This window comes from Panulirus ornatus, chromosome 33 (assembly GCF_036320965.1).
Source record: "Panulirus ornatus isolate Po-2019 chromosome 33, ASM3632096v1, whole genome shotgun sequence".
Classification (NCBI taxonomy): Eukaryota; Metazoa; Arthropoda; class Malacostraca; order Decapoda; family Palinuridae; genus Panulirus; species Panulirus ornatus.
In genome coordinates, this window is record NC_092256.1 from 20,059,389 (window position 1) to 20,081,361 (window position 21,973).

At 40.0% G+C, this 21,973-nt stretch overlaps 1 protein-coding gene across 5 annotated transcripts in view; it reads right to left on the reverse strand.

Moving 5' to 3' along the window:
- The window catches only part of LOC139759554 (glycine receptor subunit alpha-2-like), a 269,976-nt gene that overhangs the window by 106,959 nt on the left and 141,044 nt on the right, over window positions 1–21,973 (reverse strand). For all 5 annotated transcript variants that reach the window (XM_071681818.1, XM_071681820.1, XM_071681819.1 and 2 more), the window contains one exon: window positions 10,464–10,687. In XM_071681818.1, the coding sequence (XP_071537919.1) occupies window positions 10,464–10,687 (224 nt within the window). The remainder of the gene's footprint in view (window positions 1–10,463; window positions 10,688–21,973) is intronic.

Genomic DNA, 21,973 nt, shown 5'->3' on the forward strand with positions numbered 1-21,973 from the left:
GAAAGTTTAGAAATGTGCTTGTTAAACAAACTTCAAGTGATGGGGCCCCTTATACGTGCATGTAGCTCCCTCGTCCTACAGTACCATTAGGTAATTACACACAAACACACGCACAGAGGGCTGCATGCCTTTATAGAACACTCGGGTTAAATGCTAAGCTTAAATTTTTTTTTAGCTTGATAACGCTGTTAGAGTGCTTGCTTTTTCCGTCTAAGTAGACAATGCTACTAGTTTTTCTGCAACTGTTCTTGTCTGTTTACCAAGCTTGATAAAGCTTTAACAGTCTCTGTAATACAACGCACAATTATTCATTTTGTGTCGAGAGGATAAGACTTCCTTTATTCTTTGTCCGATATGTAAACCGTGTCTATACCTCATATTTTATCATCTGTTCTTTCAGCAATATTCTCCTAATTCTTCTTTCCTTCAGTCCACTAAAGTACTTTGACAAAATATCCTAATTTCCTTAAGATGTTTGCAAGACTTGACTCACTCGTGAATATTACCAAGTTTTCCGATGTAAATGGATTTAATGTCAACGTTTTATTTTTTGATTGAGATGGTAAGTGAAACCTAGAATTTGCTTTTGCTTTTTCAAGAATTCCATTTACTCTCTTATGGAGCAGCGATTGAGTTACGGTAGATGCTTTGAATATCCCTGTTCTTATGAATTTGCTTTCCATCTTATAGCTACGAAAACTTGTGCCCATCTGTAGGCTATTCGTCAAGAAACAGCTTATGAAATCTGCCTTTGAATCTCAGTCCTAATTAATGTAATTTTTTTCTGGAAGTCAACATAAGACCTTTATAGAAATTCACAAGATGATTTGGTGGACTAATTTATTACTTCATTAAACACTGGAAATATTTCTAGTCACACCGTCTTGCAACCCTGAGAGCATATTGCTACACCACATAGCTTAGGAGTACTATAACATGCCATACAGAGAAAACAAGTGTTGAAAATCACACACAAGTACATCTATTCAAGTTCATTTGACTGTCGCAATGCAGCATCCCTTGGGCTCTCTTATCTTCCTCCTTTTCTTCTCTTATCTTCGTTTCCTCTTTCTCACCACAATATCCCAAGAACACTCCAACAAACTGCTCCCAGATCCCTCATCTTCCAAGACTATTCCCTTTCCCTGGACGACATAATTCTCCATATTGATGAACCCATTTTTATTTTCATCTTGACGCCCACACCAGCGTTAATATAGGCTTCAACATCAACACCGCGATTTGGGATGTAAGGGAGACACCATCTTGGGCAACAGCCTCCTTGGACATGTTTACGAAATGGATTATGAAGAGGGAGGCGTGATATAAGCAGATGTTTGTTTTACACGAGGGGCCTCTGGCAGGGAAGAGAGGGAGGGGGAGGTGGGAAGGAACAGCCGTGGAAAAGAGGTGTGATATTTTTCTACAGGAGTGGGAGATTTGCGAGAAACGATCGGAGGCAGCTTTTCTTCTCTCTAGGATACACTTTCCAATGTGAATTTGATGTCTTCGAGTAAATGAAAGGTACAGAGGGGTCGTTCAAGAGAGGCGAATGCTTGTGTGTAAAGCAAAGGGAGAGGGGAATCTTTTTTCTAATGCTGAGGGGTAGCTTTGTATGACAAAATGTGAAGGTTTCTGTTGGAGAGAGAGAGAGAGAGAGAGAGAGAGAGAGAGAGAGAGAGAGAGAGAGAGAGAGAGAGAGAACGTTGTGTAGGTCACCAAGAGGGAGAGAGCCACTGGAGGGTATCAGGACAAAGGCTTTTGGCTGCTGGCGTCGTGGGATGGGGTAGGGGCAGATGACATGACCATATACAAACATGCAGAACATTTCTAGTGGCGCAATTACCAAGAACTGTTGCCGACCTATAAAGCCTTCAAAATCTAACAGTCATCAATTTTCACAGGTTTTCTATGCATATCAAAGTCTCTAATTTACAAGTGATCATTAGAAGAAAAACTATATTCTCTATACCAGAGTAAACTATCTTTATGTTCTCTATACCATAGTGTGAATTTTGCATACTCTCCTGTTTTCTACAAAATTTAGCGGGCACTAAAATCTAACTGAAGCAAACACTTCCACAAAATAATAGTCAAGTGAAAAGGATGTAATGATATTATACCCCTAAATCCTGTTTAGTATGCTATAGCTCATTAGGCATTAAGAGAACTTTGCCGTATACTACCACTGCAGCATAAAAAAGCATTAATAATGTTTTAAGATGGAGATCCTACTCACATCTTAGCACTCTCGTCTTCTGGGCTTCACATTCCATTTGAAAATAAGGATTTCATACGATATCTGGGAGTCCCGGTCCTTCAAGCCCTTTTGGATGCCTATTGGTGTGCGGTAGATGTTGTTTACGTTTGAGTAAGGATGGGGATCTTTAGTGTAACAGAGAAGATGCGAGTCGTATGACTTGTGGGCGAGATCGAGCGTCGTGTATATGTAAAGGGAGGATGGGTGTCTTTGAAATATGATAAAGGATGATTGTCGTCACGTCTCATACATACATCACAAGTGTATAACAATGACGCTCTCACAGGGGTATATGTATGCTAGTGTCATCCACACTGGTATACACGTAAAAGTATACACGCGATAGATATAGTCTTCATCAGAGATTGTTGCATATATGAATAAATAGTAATGTTTTTACGTGGAATGTAGAAGTAGAGGCGTATCCTACGTCAAGAATTCTTAGTTTCCTACGGTTATGGTACTTATAATCCGTTCGTATGGGGTGTGGAGCCTGCAGCAGGAGCGCTGACTCTCTTCCCTTGGTACATGAAGAAAAAATCGACTACTCCGGATGCTACTCTCCAGGAGCTCGTAGTATTCCAGAAATTTTCAACAGCATTCAACGAAATCTGTTGCAATTTATATGATAAATAGTCTTTTAAGGTGACAAGAATGATTTGTTATTCATCACGTGTAAAATTTTCCATTATCCACGAGGTGAAATTAGGACACGAAGAAAAAAAAGGACACTGATGATAAAGGGATTTTCAAGAGAAAAATATTAACCGCACGAGAACTTCCACACGTACAAGATTCATAAATGAACAACGCGGGAAAGCGTCCCCTGACAGCCAGCTACTCTGTTAAGGTAAACACGCATAAGCATCACTAGAGGAGGGGCTCGATACTTTTGAAATCTGCAGAAGAGGAGATACTGCTCCTGCTGGTGGCTGGCCACAGGGGGGTGTTTATATTACCTTAGTGTGTGCGTGTGTGGTATTACTGATGTCACCTCGCTGCGGTGTTGATGTGCAAAGATGGTGATCACAGTCATATAGAGAAGGTACGGTTGTGTTCCTGATCTTACTCCTCATAGTACTCCTATCTGAACCAAACTCTGCATCAAAATACTTTTGAAAACATATCTTTTTCATCTTTACACCCTCCCCCTCTCTCTCTCTCTCTCTACATATGAGCACATGTGTATATACGACTAAGCCTATCCACCCTACGTCTTCATCATGTAAACGCCATAACTCAACACTGAATAGTGTGGTTGCGAGTTCCACCACTGCATGTAGATTGACCTTTACATACTCGAACAGCTACAAGACATGAGAGGCCAAAAAAGTCAAAGGACATAATCAAGAGCTCATCTTGCGCCTTACATGATTTGGCGTGGGTGAGCACCTCGTCTTGGGTCACTGCGACTTCTATGGTTTCCGATGTCTTTCTCAAATACTTTTTCAAACATAAGAAATTATATTAGCGCATCTTCCTGCATTTTACGTTCTACTTTATCTTTTCTGTTTGCACGGATAATGTATCTGAAATTTCAGCCCTTCTGATAACTCTCCCCTCACATATGTTTCATATATTATCATTCTTGCTCTGGTGCCGCTGCAGTCAGAACTGTTTTCCCAACACAACAAGGGTAACGGGGAAAAAGAATAGCACTGTGTAGAACACTTGCCGTCGTGATTCAGAAAGAAAAATAAGCCCTTTATTATTTCATATTTTTTTCCCTGGCTCTTGTGTTCAAGGGAAACGTTAGGAATGAGCGAGTCCTTTTTTCTCTGAAAGGAGTGCACGTGTATGTATATATATATATATATATATATATATATATATATATATATATATATATATATATATATGCCTATACAAATGTTTGTGTTTGTATGTGTGTGCTTGTGTTTATGTATATGTATGTATGACTATGCGTGTAGGTGTATATATATAAATCTGTGTTTATGTTTGTGGTAACGTGTGAACTTATGTATCTTTATATGTAGTTAGAGTGCTTTAGCTTATCACACACACACAAGTATTCCTGCAAGCATGTAGTGATGTACAGACGTACATAAAAACAGTATATGTAATTATTTCTCAATTCTCGAAAACGAAAACACTGTATTTGAAACAGAGTTCCTTCTTGGTCCGAGGCAAGCGTGCCATGCCTTGGTGCCACCCACCCATGTGGTCACCGAGAACGCTGCCAGACATACGTCCATGTAGTCACTGAGCAACACTGCCAGACGTACACCCATTGTTCACTGAGCAAAGCTGCCAGACGTAGTAGAACGACAAATGGTATGTTATGTACGTACACACCACGCACACCCTCATACAGACCTATGATAGTACCCTTCCCTACCTTAAAACCAGCCAGTACCAGAAGAATGAATTGCGTACTGTCTTGCCACTGTAATGATGGAGCCTATAATCACCGAGGTATTAATCCCTAGCTTGATCTCCCCTCGCTGCCAGAACCCAGGTATGAGTTTCATGAGGAAATGATACAACAGATGTGAACGGATTGCTTCCACTGTGAGCTCAGAGTTCCCCGGGTAAGCGAGGCTTAGTTCAATTATACACTTCAGTATTCACGAGGAGAGTCCGTCCAGGTTTTAGTGCACAATTTTGCTTTCCATTTCCCAGTTATATTTCATCTTTTACCTTTTGTATTACTAACGTATTTGTTATATGTTTCTGTACAATGCATTGCAGTGTTTGTCCCTTACTTGATACGTCTCCGAATCTATATATCTATTTTTATCTAACTTTTCCTATGTACTGATAAGTCTCTCTCTCTCTCTCTCTCTCTCTCTCTCTCTCTCTCTCTCTCTCTCTCCTCCCCTTTAGAGGTTCCACCCCTGTCTATATTTCCTCACTGTGCATCCCTACCCTTCCACCCTTTTTGCCAGCAGCCTGTAAACGCCCCCAACGCATTATTTACAACCAGTGTAAATTTCTCTGGGAGTGCAGATCTCCCCTTTTTTTTATTCGTTTTTTTCTACCTACAACTATCTCCACGAGACGTTTACAACGGTGGATGTAAAAAAATTGTAAACATAAAGGGAAAGAAAAAAGCCGATACAGGAAACTTAAGCGCTAACTAACAGTTGCAGAATTCAGAGGACATGCCCTAAATTGGAATCGTACTAAACCTAACGTAATCATACTTTTGCAACTTGTTGAAGTTAAGGAAAGAAAATTGAATGACCAAAATAAAAGACGAGGGTCTGCCAGAGCCAACCCCAGCAGCCACGTTTGTTACTGTCGTAACGATGTTGCTTCCTAAATACTACGGTACAAGGAACGATGCTTCCATCTCGCGTCCTTAACACTGCCACTCAAGCTTATGGCTTTCGATTCCCAATTACGATACCCGATTACTTACATCCAATTTCCGAGTAATGACTATCGATATTCGATAGCCGACGAATGTTGCCCGACACCCGATTTCCGTCTTTTCCGATGCTCGATAACCAATTTCAGATGATGGACTGCCCGTTTCCGATCCCCTAAACCCCCCCGATTATCAACTTCAGGTCGCTGAATCTTATCATAAACCCAACCTCCCCCCCTAGCCTCCTCCTCCTCCTCCTCCTGGTGAGCGTCTTCCAAAAACCAGCCCTTAATATCCTCTCTCCCGATTTTCATTCACCGATTACCAAGCCCCTGAATTCCGATTGATAACGCGCAACCACTTGCCCGAGCCTTAGCCATCTTCACTCTCATATGCCCGACGCCCAAATCACGCCGAAATTTTAGATGATAGACGCACACTCTAGACCTTTAATCCACCATCTACGAAATATCTAAAGAAGGTATATCTATATCTCTGATTTTGCAAGCTGCTCATTATTATCAAGGAAGCTTGTGAAGTTGTGAATGAAGGGAAAAATGAATGGAACGCAAAAAGATTACCCTGCAGGTAATGATATATGATTTGATAGGCGAACACAAACATGAACAGCTTAAACAGATTTTAATCCGAATGTGAGGAGAAGGCTATATAGCAAAACCCAAAGTGTAAAAGAAAGAGGGCAAAGGATTCACGTGAGAAGGAATCAACATACGAGCCAACAGGTGGCGGAAAGCTCGCTTTGAAAAGAGGAAAAAAGACCTTTGTGATACATGCTAGCGAAGCACTGGCCAGCAAGATAACAGTGATACGAACGCGGATGGGATGGATGTCTGACCAGTAAATAGAAGGTAGCAGAGTGGGGCAATAGGGCATTAAAAGGCGATACGTCTTATGAAGTGAGGACAGGAGAGACCAGTGCAGGAAAGAACGTCGAAAAAGTGAAGGACAAAGAAACATGAGAAACTTGGAGATACGTTTTATTCAATTATGGTAAATGAAGGAAAAGTTGAAAATGCTAATCAGATCTAGAAGGGTAGAAAAATCAAGTGCCATAAGAGAGTAAGAGTGAAGCATTTCTCTTTGAGAAGACTTTATATTACAAATGGAGGAGGTGCAGCGGAAGTGTGGACTGGTAAAGCGGAGACCTGATCAACTGCATCTCTTACAAGGATGAGACACTGAAGGACAACTCTGAAGTCAGTCTGGGAATGTTGAGGGTTGACAGAGTAATTAAGAATATCAATGAAAAGAGCAAGAGAACTTGAAGGAAAAAGGAGGAAGGGAATGATGAAGGAAAGAACATAGAAACAAAAAAGGAAGAGATGAAAGGGAAAGAAATGAGCTATCCCAACGAGAGAAGAAATCTTCACATATACACAACAAATATGTCTTGATTTTTTTCCTGCAGGGGAATATGTGCGAATCGACCAAAATTCGCAACATGGATAGATACCTTTTATTACTTGCGCGCGCACGCGCACACACACACGACACACAGGTACACCAACACACACACACGACACCTATCCAGGTACACCAATACCTATCCAGGTACACCAACACACACACACACACACACACACACTAATACATTCAGGTCACTCCTGCCAATGCAAATACAGTTTGTTTTTTCAGTCGGCGTTATTTACGAAAGAAATGTTTCATTCACAATCATCACTGTACCTGTGGAAATACAAGTGCAATATTTCTGCTCTGTATTGGATGGAGAAAATTTTATGATATATCAGCGCGTAAACTGCATACTATACTAAGCCTGTATACTAATCCTCAAGGATCCACGTGTTAGGTGGTAGTGGCCAATTGCGTTACTTGCTAAACAGCAATGCTTAATATTTTCAATATTTGCATATTGACTGAAAGTAATGTTGGATGTTTCTGACGCCCATAAACCACACAGTGAATTCTTATTCGACTTGACCTGAGGTGAGCTAGAAGCCAGAAGCATTGCTTTTAACGGAATGATTTTTTTCTTTCTATGAAAAAGTAAAATTGTGTTTTGCATGCATCTGTGTATGATCATGCATGTGTATGTGTTTATGTGTGTGTGTGTGTGTGTGTGTCTGTATCTGTGCATGTCTGTCTGTGTATCTACAAGCTCGAGTTTACTGCCTTTGTTCATCCTCTATATCTTACTCTCGTGTGCCAGTGTATTCCGGTTCATTAAACTTCTGGTGTCAAGTAACCAAAAATGAGTCAGTCTTCATAATGGAAAGCCAGAAGATTAACTGGAGAGAATACAAATTGCTATATCATCACGTTGTATATAATCCAGATATACCAGATCTGTTACGGATAAAGTCTCGGATATTGTAATAGTTTTTAGTCTAAGGGAAGGAAAAAAAGAGAATACTGAAATTGTTTTGAGAACTACAAGTATAGAGTTTACCTCTGATAATACTTTTGCACTGAAAATGATAATCATAGCGTAATGATTTCTCAGCGTTTGCTCATTAAATATTTTCACTACTGAAGATAAAATTCTACTTAATGACTTCTCTTGTCATTTTCTTGTCGTAAGAAATCAAAGATCCGAATCTCTTTCATTCACAGTTATTACCTTCATGATATTCACCTCGTTCATTATACTATTGCAATGCTTTTCCATTAAGGTATACATTTGATACGAGTGATTATCAATTCTGACCATTTTTGTTCGCTGGCATTTTTCTTCCATGATTTCTCATTACATAACGTGTAATTTATCGCATATGTCTATGGACATTATACATGTCTGTGGGACATTTCATTGTGGCCAAGTAGAGATATTCCACAAATTTAGCCTTCTGCACACGTATGAAATAGGTATTTCTACCTTTTTTATATCCTTTCAATTTTACTAATGATGTATACGAATTAGCGTAAGTCTGATATCGTATAACTAACATCCTTAGCTTACTCTTGGTTATTATCTAAGATAAAGATGAACACACTGAGAAAGTGGTCCTAATAATAGCATTTCTCTGGATAAACGCAAGATTTTGGACGCATAAAGAAATAATATAGATAGGATTAATTTGAGCTCCCCAGGTGTTTGAGGACCTGGCACTCGAAGGTGGAGAGGTTATAGGAGCACGGAAGAAACAAAGAAAAGAGACAGCAATATGTTCGGTGCACGAGGACAGAAGGAAACATCAATACGGTTGCACTCGACATATATATATATATATATATATATATATATATATATATATATATATATATATATATATATATATATATCACCGACTATGAGAAGCTAACATATGTCTTACTGCAAATAAATGAGATGGATAATTGGGCATTCTATTCACAGCAGTGTAATATACACAAATTGCAATTTATAGAATTTTTGTAGCATATGAGCTATACTAAGAGGCAACCAGGACTATCATCAAAGTTAAGAAAATGAGATGTTTTTTTTTAAAAAACCATGGAATACAATTCTATAATTGGCTACCCTTATCCCGTAAGCTCCAGCACAAAAGTAAACAAAAAACACATATTGAAATGCATGAGGCCCCGTCCAGAGCATTTTTGTTTTCCTTTTTTCTTAGGTAACTGTGCTCATTAGCGAAGTTTTATGTCACCGTGAGATATGTTGTTATATCGTCAGGTGTCTGGCCTCTATTTTCCTAAACATCACAAATATAAACTCCTTATTTATCATGCATTAAATGTTCAAGCAATTCCATATCTTTCCGACTTTGTATATATATATTCTCTTTCATTCATGGCTCAGACTTTTAAGACATTTATCGCGAGTGAAGCCTTTGACGTGAACGAACGTATGTCTTGTTTATGGAAGTGTGTTTCTGCGCGTGTTTGTAGTACAAGGGAACCTCAGTGTGCCTTAGTTTGTCTGCATGTGGCAAAAACCACAAACCACTTCCCCAAAATGAAACAACCCACCCACGTTACTGTAGTATTTTCCCTGTAGCATTTATTATATTGCATTACCCCCGTATTCATATGCAACGACCCCCAGCAGAATGACCAAATGGGATGAAATAAAGCGTGGCTGATCATCTCTATATGGTGGACACTTTCCCTTGCGGAAGGAAAAGTAGTTATTTCTGTTGGCTGTTCTAAAATCTCCTTCGAAGGAGGCGTTGCAGAAATCTAGAGATTGCGAATTTGTGGTTTCCGATCCCCTGGAAGGTGCTACAGCACACATGGCCTAGCGAACTATGGCTCTCGTGTGCCCTTAAGAAAAAAAAAAAAGCGACCGACAGTGATTCCCTAAGGCGAGCCACTCCCACTTCATCGCCTCCGTCAGCGTCGTACGATTCTCCTTCCTTTGTAATGGCAGGCCATAAACCTTCCCAAATACACATGCATTGCATACGGATGCTGGTGAATAGTGCCCTTTGTTGTGGAATTCCTACGCAGGAATTTCTTTATTGTTGGCACATATGTATGCTAAGTGCAACGCCGATTTTTTTTTAGTATAGAAAGTAGGATATATATATATATATATATATATATATATATATATATATATATATATATATATATATATATATATACAAATTCACATCTTATTGCCATTGATTCCCCGGGGATGCAGCACCAAGAACGAACGAATAATGGCCAAAGTTGCGTACACCCGGTATCCAGCTGTCAAATATAATGCACGGAAACCAGAGCCCACCGTCCACAACCACTTTCTCTTGCCGAAGAACAGGCGACCAGATCACGAGAGACCAAGGTACTCTACTTGACCATATAGACTATATCTCCCCCTGATCCTCAGGAAGAACATGAGAGACCTTACTACCCTTACCTGGCCACGTAGAGTCTATCATCCCTGATCCTCTATAAGAACATGAGAGACTTTAGTGCCCTTACCTGAGCATGTAGAGTATTTCTCCCATGGGGTTGATACGGACCAGGACGTTGGGAACGGTCACGAACTGGAACTCTGCGTGTTTGGCGTTGGGGAAGTAGACCTCAGGCTTCCAGATTGCCTTTACCAGGTTGGGGTCGTTGAGATCCAGAGGTTGCATGATGTCGGCGTGGTTAAGGCGTTCGTCTACCCACGCCTGGCGAAGGTACAGATCTACTTGGTAATCCTGGAAGATACAGATACACAGTGTCAGGTCGTGTCTGAACGAACGTTCGCGTGTTATCCACAATGGATTATTAAAGTCATACATTACAGGTAACTATGCGATATTTCCCCTGTTCAGGTTTAGTCTTACAGTGCGACGGCGTGTGTTGTCTGCCCGTGCACATAAGAGCAAACCAAAGAAATTTTTGAAGGTTGACGTAAGGAATAAAGATATAAAACGTGGGGAAAATCCTAACCCCTCGTATACATATATCGGGGCTGCTAAACTCCCTCTACCTGTGCTTGCACTGCGAGTATATAGTACCTTTGGAAAGGCTACATCACTGGGAACACAGCCTCGTTAAAGCATTTATCACTCCTGTGGATCCTATCATTCCCTGCCACTGGAAGCGGCGCAGACTTGAAGACGTGGAGTCTCCCGGAGAGAGGTCCTGAGTAGAACGACTTTTTTCTTTTAAAAACACAATGACTCTTCCTCAAAAAGAGGTCCTTTGGTAAGTATAGAGAAAGATACAGATATGGATATATATGTTTCATATGCTAGATATCACGAGAAGATAACGTCATTATTATGCATGTATGAAATTCATCTGGTGGAACTCAAACACATTGTAACCAAACATCGCAACTCCAAACTTTACTCATTAAGCTCCGGTCGACATGAAAGACGGGATACACAGCTGAAAACGAGTTACATGTCTCTTTTAGTACCCATTACTCTGGCTGAGAGATCTATAGCAGATTAGATATTATGAACATTTCTCATTAAAGAGATGGTATCCAATTACAACTCTCAATTTTTCCCTATCAAATGACTCAGAAATCCAAATTATTTTACTTATATGATTTTACATTGCAAACTGGGTTCAGTTTATGCCTAAAAAAGTAACATAGATATTAGTACCTTGTGGTAGTTCATGAATGTCTCTTTCTCTTTATTTTTCCTTTGTAGGGCAGTGTCAATAGAGTCAACAAACCCGACGCAATCTATTCATCATCTTTAGCGTTTCGGCCGAGTGGTAGTCAAAGCGTCCGACTATTCTATCTCATTTACGACCAGATTCCCCTCACTGTTATGACAGCAACCCTAGCTTGGCCTTAATCCATTCATATATGATGATCTTATACACTTTTACCCTGGGAAAAAATATAATAAATCCGGGCGAATCAATGTTCACGCGAAGGGCCTTCTGCCGCCACCCACAGTCTTCTGCATGAGACGTGCAAATCAATAAGGTAGTGCAGGACACACACACACACAAACAGGCTTCCCCGTCACTCAACCCCTCTAGCTGCAAATGATTTCTGGTAGCGGCCATTTTAAATCGCGCCCATTTGAAACTGGAAAATGGATGGAACGTACCTCATTCTCTCTTGATATAATAAAGTCTTCGGATGAAAAGAATTGACATATGAACCGTAATTAGAGGAGCACAAGTAATTATAATTCTCGCAAGGAAATCTAAAATGAAACATCCAGCGTCTCGCATTTCGAAAACATCATCAGGAATACCTAATGATGTTTTGTGCATTCAGTGTAGAATATACAACCCTGGACTAAAGGACATATGGCAATCCCTGGAAGCCGAACATATTACCAAGGCTTAAGAGACTGTCACATCTAGCCCAGAATGGATGGGTTTCTCTGTGTACGAATGGGAACTCAAATGCAGACGAAATACATCCAACATTATCGCAGTATATATTGCCAGTCTTTGCTAAAAAGAAAAAGGTGCGGAAAGTTGTGATGATGATGATAAGAAGAGACGCTGGATGTTTGGGAAGTTGTGGAAACTAAACAGACGTCTGAAGAGTCGAAGAACTTATAAGATATTAGTCTGAGTTCATCTGGAGTGGAAGGATAGAAAAACACAGTTTTGGTGTGGCGTTTGCTTCAGGTACAAACGTAAGTTTGTGTATGCACTGAAGCAAGGAAGATGGAACGTAAGAGAAGATTGGCTTCGATGAAAACGTGTTGGAAACATATGATTAAAACAGGAAATGCATTGTAATCACTGGAGATCTGAACAAAATGTTTGTAGAGCCTATGGACAGGGATACGAAAATGTAAATGGTATCATCATTGTTAACAACAAAAACATGTAAGGCGACATTTGATTCTTGTATGAGATAAAGCGAAGTCGATATTAGCATTTGCTACATAACCAAAAGGTCCCATAAACAGAAGTGGTGCGAGTAGTATGAGGTAAAAAGCATACATACAATGATCCTGTGTGTTTACAATACCCTTTTAGATCTAAAGAAGCTTTTGATTGCCTTTCAAGGAACATGAAATAACGACACCTTTGATCAAAATCCCTACTAGCTTCTACACTGCATGTGAAAGTTACAGGAAGGTTACAGCTAAGAAAGGAGAGATATGGTTCTCTGCCAGGTGGTGACTGACAAGGGAAGCGTATTGCCACTTCCGATAATTATACTATGAATTTGATGAAGAAAGAAGAATGCTGCTGCGATTCAATTTAACACCACATCATGCCACGAGCTGTTTATGCAGACGCGTCGCATCGATTCTTGTGGGCGTGTAAGATCTTGAAGATGCTCTGATCGGATGGAACTCCAGACGAAAGGAGGGAAAGGGAGCGAAGCTGAACATTGACAAGTGTGAGGTCATGACACTAACAAGACAGGTGACAGATTGTGAGGTCTCTGCGATAGAGAAGAAAACTTTGCAAAAGGTTAAGACTCCGAAGCCTTGGAGGAGTTTTCAGCAGGGAACGATTAAAGGATACCAAAAAATAATAAAGAAATCATAAGGAGTTTTATATATATATATATATATATATATATATATATATATATATATATATATATATATTCTAACTTTACTAAGAATTAGAAATCCTCAAAAAAGTGAACGACAGCCCTTAAAGTCTATAAACCATATGATATTAGGCTCAATGCTTTTATATAAAGCTCTATGACGAGAGGACTTGTATGAAAGACGACGACTGGCAGAGTTATGCAAGCTGCAGGAATAAGATTAATGAGAATTAAACACGGAGTAATAAGAAAAATATCTGAAATGAGATATAAAGAAAAAGAACACAGAGCCACGGTCTCAGATTCCTTAAGCAGAGGACAAACACGATGCTACGATCACCTGAAGCCATAGGACGAGGGAGGAATTCCCAGGAAGTTATGCGAGTGGAGTCCAGGTGGAAGCCAACCCGTAAGGCAAGCTATGAAATGCGTTGGAAGGTAAATATTGAAAGAGCAACGTATCAGAGAAGGGGTCAGGCTGGGAAGGCTAGAGGGAAGATGAGCTACTCCGACGTACAGATGATGATGATTTGCGACGTTCAACATTAGGCAGGACATTGGCCTAAAAGGAGGAGAGGAAGAAATGCGAATTTCTACATAAATGTTTTTATCTATTCATTGATAATTACCCCAGGATCAGTCTCCAAGAAAGAATCCTGGTTCTAACGTGGATATTTCTAAAAGGCTCCTGTAGCCCAAGGCTGCACTACTTCTAGTAACTGGGAAATGTAGACTCCTTTGAAAAGAGAATGATTTAACGAGACTTCTCCTAATGAGGTAGCTTTTCACCTGTGATGTAACCTCAAGCAGACGAAGTCCGGTAACATATACATATATATATATATATAATCTTGACTGATATCTTTACGAGATATAAGGATATGACGGCATGGATATTGTTCATCATATATAATCATGAACTTTTTAATGGAAAAAGTTTTCTCATCTTGTCTTAAATGGACAAAACTTATCATCCCAGTGCGCCACCTAGTCCTCCTCCATATATAGAAACTCAAATTTATTTACGATGTCAGAGATAATGTGTGCATCTATATATTTCTCTCGCACATCACGGTGACCACACTTGTAGCAGGAATGTGTGGGAGGTATACTATATATATATATATATATATATATATATATATATATATATATATATATATATATATATAAAGTACTGGTGAAACTATGGCGTGCACATTTCCACTGATGAATTACTACGGTTATACATGGTATAAATCACTGGCAGTGGCAAATTGTGTGGTTTCGCCATCACACTATCCACCATATCATTCTCGCTCTCTCTCATAGCTGTTGTCATTCAGCGTATGAAAGAGCCAACTTATCTGTCAGTATCCTCCTGTACTCTATTATTTTCTATGCCATAGTCTTTACCATCAGTATGACACAGCACATGATAGTCGAATTGGTCACAGCTTAAGCACCGGATCGATTGAGCGCAAGAAAGCAGATAATTACGGCGGAGAACCCTCATATCTATCTAGTGTGAAGTGAGAAGACCACATTATGAAATGGAGAAATACCTCATTTATGTGAGAGTTATTTTATAGTTTCGTAAGAAAGATTGTGGAACCTTCATTAACTGCCCCACGTTTGACGTTAATCTCTCTTATTGGCAGTGGACTCCAGACCACCTTTATCATGCCGGCTACCATCAAAAAAGCTATCTCAGGTGCACATTATCAGAGGCCATATGATTGGTCTTATGGTATTAATTGTTTCTTTTCATACAGTCACCGATCGTAAGCAGTGGTGTTAATCACTCCCCTGGTGGACCTTAAGCTCTCCTGATCAGTAAATATTCAACGTCATTTACTACACAAAAGGAAAAGAAAACAGGTTCATTAAATCACGACTCGCCATCAATTTAGCAATTCAAATTCCACGTTGGCTATTCGCGTGTCAGTGGGACCAGTATTCTTCCTCATTCCAGTTATTCTGCAAAGTCTCCAGGTAGCCTTGATTCAAGGATCCCAACATCCTACAAACTCTTAATTCAAGGATCCTGAGCAGATGATGTTTCCTCAATACCTCCTCCACGTCATCCATTCTTCAGTTTCTTCCAGGGTTTCCAACGTGATCTCGATTCCCCCGGTATTTAATTCGATCCCTTCTTGACAACTCGCTCTTCACTCATCTCTTCCAGACGTCCCAACCATCTCACTTGTGAAGCTTCTCTGTGCTTCATCACTCAATTTGCTTCGATCCTCTGCTTTACTGGCTCGTTTTCTTTATATTCTGTCTCCAAATGTTTTGGTTACATTTGTTTTAAGGGGATATCGTGATGTTAGATTCAAAACTGTTCTCTTTTACATTTTAAGATACGTATGGATCATCGTACATACTTTTAATTGCTGCTTTTGATATGCTCCTCATCTCATTCTCTTCCGCGCGCTTCCACATTCTACCTCTGGGCACTGGTTCATAAACCTTTTTTCGATCTGTGGTAGTAATTAAAGCACAAACTTTTATCAAACTCCCATGATTCTTCGAGAAAAGGAAACGTCTTTGGTGCTCCCTTCTAATCCAGGAGCTTATGGGCTATAGAAAGACGCTGATTTTCCCAAAATTGTCTCATAGGTTCTGGCCCTATGATCTGCATGTCATAGGGTCAGATGATTTTCCACACCTCCCCGATTCTCACTTTCTTGGTATACAGGTAGTGTTACTGTCTAGCCCAAGCCTTCATTGATCTTTCCTTCCCTCCTATGCTTTGTCCATCAGTTTAAGACGCTTTGTGTCAAACACTCCTTGCCTGATGATTATGGTCAAGGTATTAAATCCAGGAGATCTGCCATCTTTCATTGTTCCCTGTGCTTCCCCCAGTTGTAATCTAGAGCTAGTCTTCATAATCTTATCTCTAGATTCTTAATGTAATTTCTATCTTAATTTTCACAAAGGTTTTTAAAATGCCCAGTCCATCTTTGATTCATCCTATCAAAAAAGAACTATTAAATTCCCAGCTTAATTTTTTACGTTATGTTGCTTTGCCCTGCCTTATCCGTCTGCATGTTTTGCATATCCTAAGAATGATCTTAATCACATCCAGTTTATCTTCCCTTTTCGCTTTTGTCTCATTATCTTCTTTTCATATGGTTTCCTCCCGTTACAGACGTTCTATGCTTGTCATAGTCTTAAGTTTTTTATTCGTTTTTAGCCTCTTCTTTTGCCTCTTCGGTCCATCTTCGAACATATCTTATGACCACTTAGTTTTGATCCCTGTGATGCGCCTGCAGCCTCTTTAATAATTCACTTTACTTTGTCCTTCTGGGTCATTCTGTTCTTCGTCAGGTTACAATCTTTGAAAAAGTTGGTCCAGTTGCACAAAAATAATAATTCCCCGTTAGTTTTTCAAAATTCAAGGAATGGAGGATATTCTAGATTCAGAAAGAAATATCCCCAATCCCCAGTGCATAGTAAGAAAAAAAATACCAAAGTAAAAGAAGGAAAACATGCAGTGATCATTCAAACCCTTAACTGTAAACTTTACTCATTAAATTCAGTCCACACACAGACTCGCCAAAGTCTTGGAAACAGGTCAATACTTTCCCAGCTTTTTTGCTCTTTGAACTCATTTTGCGTAAAGTGTGTGTTACGACCTTGATATTATACAAGTTATCGAAACTGATGTTGCTTATATACTGTGGCGATTTTGCTGCCAAGGACTTTTGATATCACATGTGTATACGACGGAAGGTGTCCGATTCATAACGACATGTTTCGCATTGAGCTGTGACAAACGAGCAGTCATTTTAGCCTTTTGAGAGTTTAAATGATACCCCTCGTCTATGTATTTGTAAGACGTATGGACACGTCTAATGATAGAGAAAAAAAGCAAAATGATTATCTACTCCCCTCAAAAAAAATCTTGCACTTTCAAATCCTTTCCAAACGAAGAGATGTTCTCGGATAACAGATGACACTGGATAATTAGACCAAAGTAGTTTTGTGGATTAAATGTTCCAATAGAATATTTTACAAACTTACGGCGGGGGAGAAGCGAGAGCATCTGTGCCTTCATCAACTGTCCCTTGCGGGAGATAGAGATCTTGGTGACATGAGAGATATACACGCCTGCCCGTCACCCCGCCACTCAACACCACCTCCGCCAGGAAATGTATTCTGCTCTCGGCCTTTTTTTTATTACGTCATAAAGCTGAGGTAAGGTATCCTTCACGATTGCATACCCTGTCATCTTTTTTTTTTCTCTCTCTCTCGTTAATGACACGGGTGTATGCGTTCAACGTCGTCCTTGCTCTCGTATGATAGAGGGTGGATAGGGGATAGACAGAGTGTAGTAGACAAAGATGATGGAGGGGTAAAGGGAAGCAAAAAGGAGAGGGGAAAGGGGAGATACAAGTAGATGGGAGGAAGAGAGGAATGACCCGAGGTAGACAAAGAGGAGGGAGACGAAGTGGAAGGAGGGATATAGAAAAGAAGAGAGAGAGAGGGCATCGGGGAATAGGTAGGAAGAAAGAAAAGAGGAAAGAAAGAAGAGGTTATAAAATGACATAGGAAAGGCCAATAGGGTAACAGGTGAAAAGATAGACGTTCAAGGCGAAGACAAATGGAATGAGAGGGACAGAGCAGCAAGGAGAACAAGGACGCAAGACACGAGAACATGACATAACGACATGCTGTCTGAGAGTGTGGACGTCACCATCACGTACCTATTAACTGATGACGCCTCCTGATAACAAGGTCTTTCATCACCTGCAGCATAGCACCAAACAACTCACGCTTATGAAACACCCAGCAACACGAGAGCCCTAAAAGCTTAGTGGAAATAGACACACTTCTCTGCAAAGCACATTTCATTTTCTTTTCACATCCAATCTTTTATCTTAAAGACGTGCTCAAAAAAGAAATATATGCCTACAGCTATCTTGATATCTATGATATAAGATAGACAGACTGATATGTTTGAGAAACCCGAAACCTCTTATAGCATATCTACAGTCATAGTTTCTGTGAAACCAATTCTCATAGGTATTCCAACACACACGTATACGAGTTTAGAACTCCCTGTCCGTTATATCAAAATGTTTACCTGTAATCACACACGCACACACACCCACACACTTGGGATTTGAAATCATCCTTGACCTAATACTAGAGTCCTACATCAGGAGAATAGCAGAGATAGATCGTCTGCTGGCAAGTATTAGAATAGCACTCAAGTATATGGATTAGGAACTATTCAGCAAGCTGCTCATATCTTACATTAGGCCAAAACTAGAAAATACTTCAGATTTGGTCGTCATTCTTAAAGAAGCACAATATAGTAATAGAGAAGGTCGAGAGGAAGGCAATAAAAGTGATAATGGGATTATAGGAGCAGAGTTAAAGGGAAAAAATGAAAACCTTATTAGTACCCGCCAAGGAAGAGAAAGGAACGATAGGTGATCTGCTCATATTTCTAAGGTTCTGAGCAAGCTTGATGATGTAAATAGCACACATTTCTTCGGAAGATGGTGGGAAAGAACAAACAGAGGCAACTGATATGAAATGAAAGATGCAACTTGTAAGAAAGGACAAAGTACTTCTTTTATATCATACGACTGGTAAATGAATTGAGGAAACAGTAAATGCATATAGAAATCTAAATTGTATAGTAATAGAGATGGCTCGAGAGATGGGAGCCCCATGAGTGTTAAATCCCCTTCCCGTACATGCAATTACAAACGAGTAATTACACACATAACACGATAAGAGCAACATACACAGGCGTGTTTTTGTATTACCTAAACATACATGATCAACAAAATCAAACTCGCAAGCAATTAAATATGCTATTATATTTGTCATCACGATTTCTATTATCATCACTATTACCATTATTGTATTATTTACTGGTGAAATTACAATACATCGATATGCGTTTGTTACAGTAAGAAAACAGTGTACTTAAGATTACAGAGTCCTTATTGCCAGTTACGGTAAAGTTTTACGAGTTATCTACTTTACCAGTCACATCCGCAAGAACGCATGCGACTGCTCAGAAACAGTTCAACCACAGCGAAAATCTGTAGGTTCTATAGGTAATTGGCAGGCGCTCTTGATTGTATACTCTTAAAGGATATATAGCGATGTGTTCCTGGTGGCAAAAATACCAGAAAAGATTCCCCCAGTTTGGGAAATATTCTATTCCTCTTGCACTGGACGAGAAAAGTGCACCTCCAGGGACGCTTTGATTGGAGATGAATGACCCGAAGGTTCACTTCTGAAATATCACTTACGATTTCTGGGGAGATAGGAGGCAGGATGTTAAAGGGAGGAGAGAGGGAAAGGTGATGGCAGGAGGAGGTGGAAGAGAGGTTAAAGGAAGACGAGTAAGGAGGGAAGATATGGATGTATAGAACAAGAATATGAAGAAAGGTAAGAAGAAAAAGTGAAGAAGAAATAAGGAGACAGGAGAATGATGTTTTTAGAAGATAAGTAAATATATGAGGAGGAAAAACGGTCAATATAATGATCAAAACTGATGAGAAGTATTCAGTATGAAGAGAAGAAAAATTAAGGGAAGGGCACAGATAGAATGCCGAGTAACGTCAAGAAAAAAAGGGGAAGGAAAAGGAGAGAGAGAGAGAGAGAGAGAGAGAGAGAGAGAGAGAGAGAGAGAGAGAGAAGGGTTAGTACGGTAAGGTTATGTAAAAAGAAAGAAAAGGCAAGAGAGTAAGGTAAAAGTTGGGGGGAGGTGACGTCCAAATGGTCGGTGCCGTCAGGGTAGAGCATCTCCTCCTCCCTCGAGGTGCTCATCACCTGGTGACTGATGAGACGATCACCTGGTAAACCTTAGTGAATACACGAGTGATCATGTGTTGTTGAGGGGATGAGAGGTTATGAACCCTGAGATCTCGCTGATGATTTGCCTTTGGCCGACGCTACACCAGCCAAGGCTGTAGAGGCTTATTGTCGACCTGAGTAGAGAGTTCATTGCTAAAGGTTTGGAGTGGATCGTGGATTTGGACTTAGAAACTCGAACCCGAGAAAGTGCAGTTCTCAGAGTTTAACGAGTCAAGCGACTGAAAGAAAAAAAAATGAACAAAAAAATATTCGCGAACAATGTCGGGGAAATTAATGTCTTTGGATCGTCCTTTGGCCCTGTGAACCCAAATGAATAGGGTCACTTTGTCACAGCAAAGGATCGCAACTGTTTCTATTGGTCGTGACAGAGAGTCGTAACTATTTCTGTTGGTCATGAGAAAGAATAGAGACTATTTCCACTGGCGACAAACAGGACACACTATCATGAATCTCTACTCCAAGATGTGGGATGTATGACCCACATCGTCCATCATATATCTCTCAAAACCCCAGCACGTCGGGCTCCTCCATCAGCTCGCCACCATGAGCTTAGACAACACTCCTCCTGGTGCTAGGAGTGAGGAACGAGCCTCATTGCTCAAACAGATAACCCTTACTTCTCCCCCACGTGATCACCCACTTACGAAAGACAAAAAAAGGAAAAAATACAGGAGTCTTCACCAGGCCAAAGATGCGCCCAACTTTCCTTTTAGAATTCCTTGGATTTATGGCAACTCCATTTGTCTACAAATGGATGTCTTCTGGTGAAAAACGTGTGAATTACTTGGATCATATGCTTCACACTAAGAAATACCGGAAAAGATAGATTGATGCCCTACACCACAGAGGAAACTGAATCAGAAAATATTCATATCATGCTTGATGTGAGAAAAGCCATCCTTACTAACTCCCTTCTCAAGGAACTACTTACACACAAAGGTATTTACTCCACCTTGGAGAAAAGATTAAGAAGGTGAAAAACTTCTGTTTTAGAGTCATTCTTTGCCTGTGCAATCTGCATGAATACAGAAATATAGACCAACTCACAGATACAGAGAGAGAGAAAGAAGAGAGAGCCAGAGGGATGCCCGTCCCCAAGGCATACCAGGCTAGTAATAGCAAACCTAATTAACGGAATCTCATGAAATTTCAACAGTGATTACTCCAGTCAGGAGTTTGAGTTTGCCGGATATTAGATTCTGGTCATGGTCCTAACAAAGTCGATTCACTTTCATTTCTCTATATTTCAAATTCTAATGACACACAAAATATATATATATATATATATATATATATATATATATATATATATATATATATATATATAAAATTCACTTGACTAAAGTGGGTACAACAGCCTCGTCGAGGAGTTTTTCTCTCCAAAAGGGGTCAGTCATTTCCCTGCTTCTGATTACAGCGTAGCCACGAAGCTGCAGGTGCTTCATGAAAGGGGTTCTGCGGCTTTACATATACGAAACCATTATTCTTTAATTTTTGATGCAATCTTCACCAAGCCCCATAGCTTTGTAGAGATCTAGAATGACCATCATATGGGAATTGTTTTCGCAATTATAGTTTCGAACTCGTGTGTGACACTCTCAATCCACTATGAAATACGAGAGTGTTTTCTTATATCGACAACACAGGTACTAGCGAGACAATAACAGAACTAGCG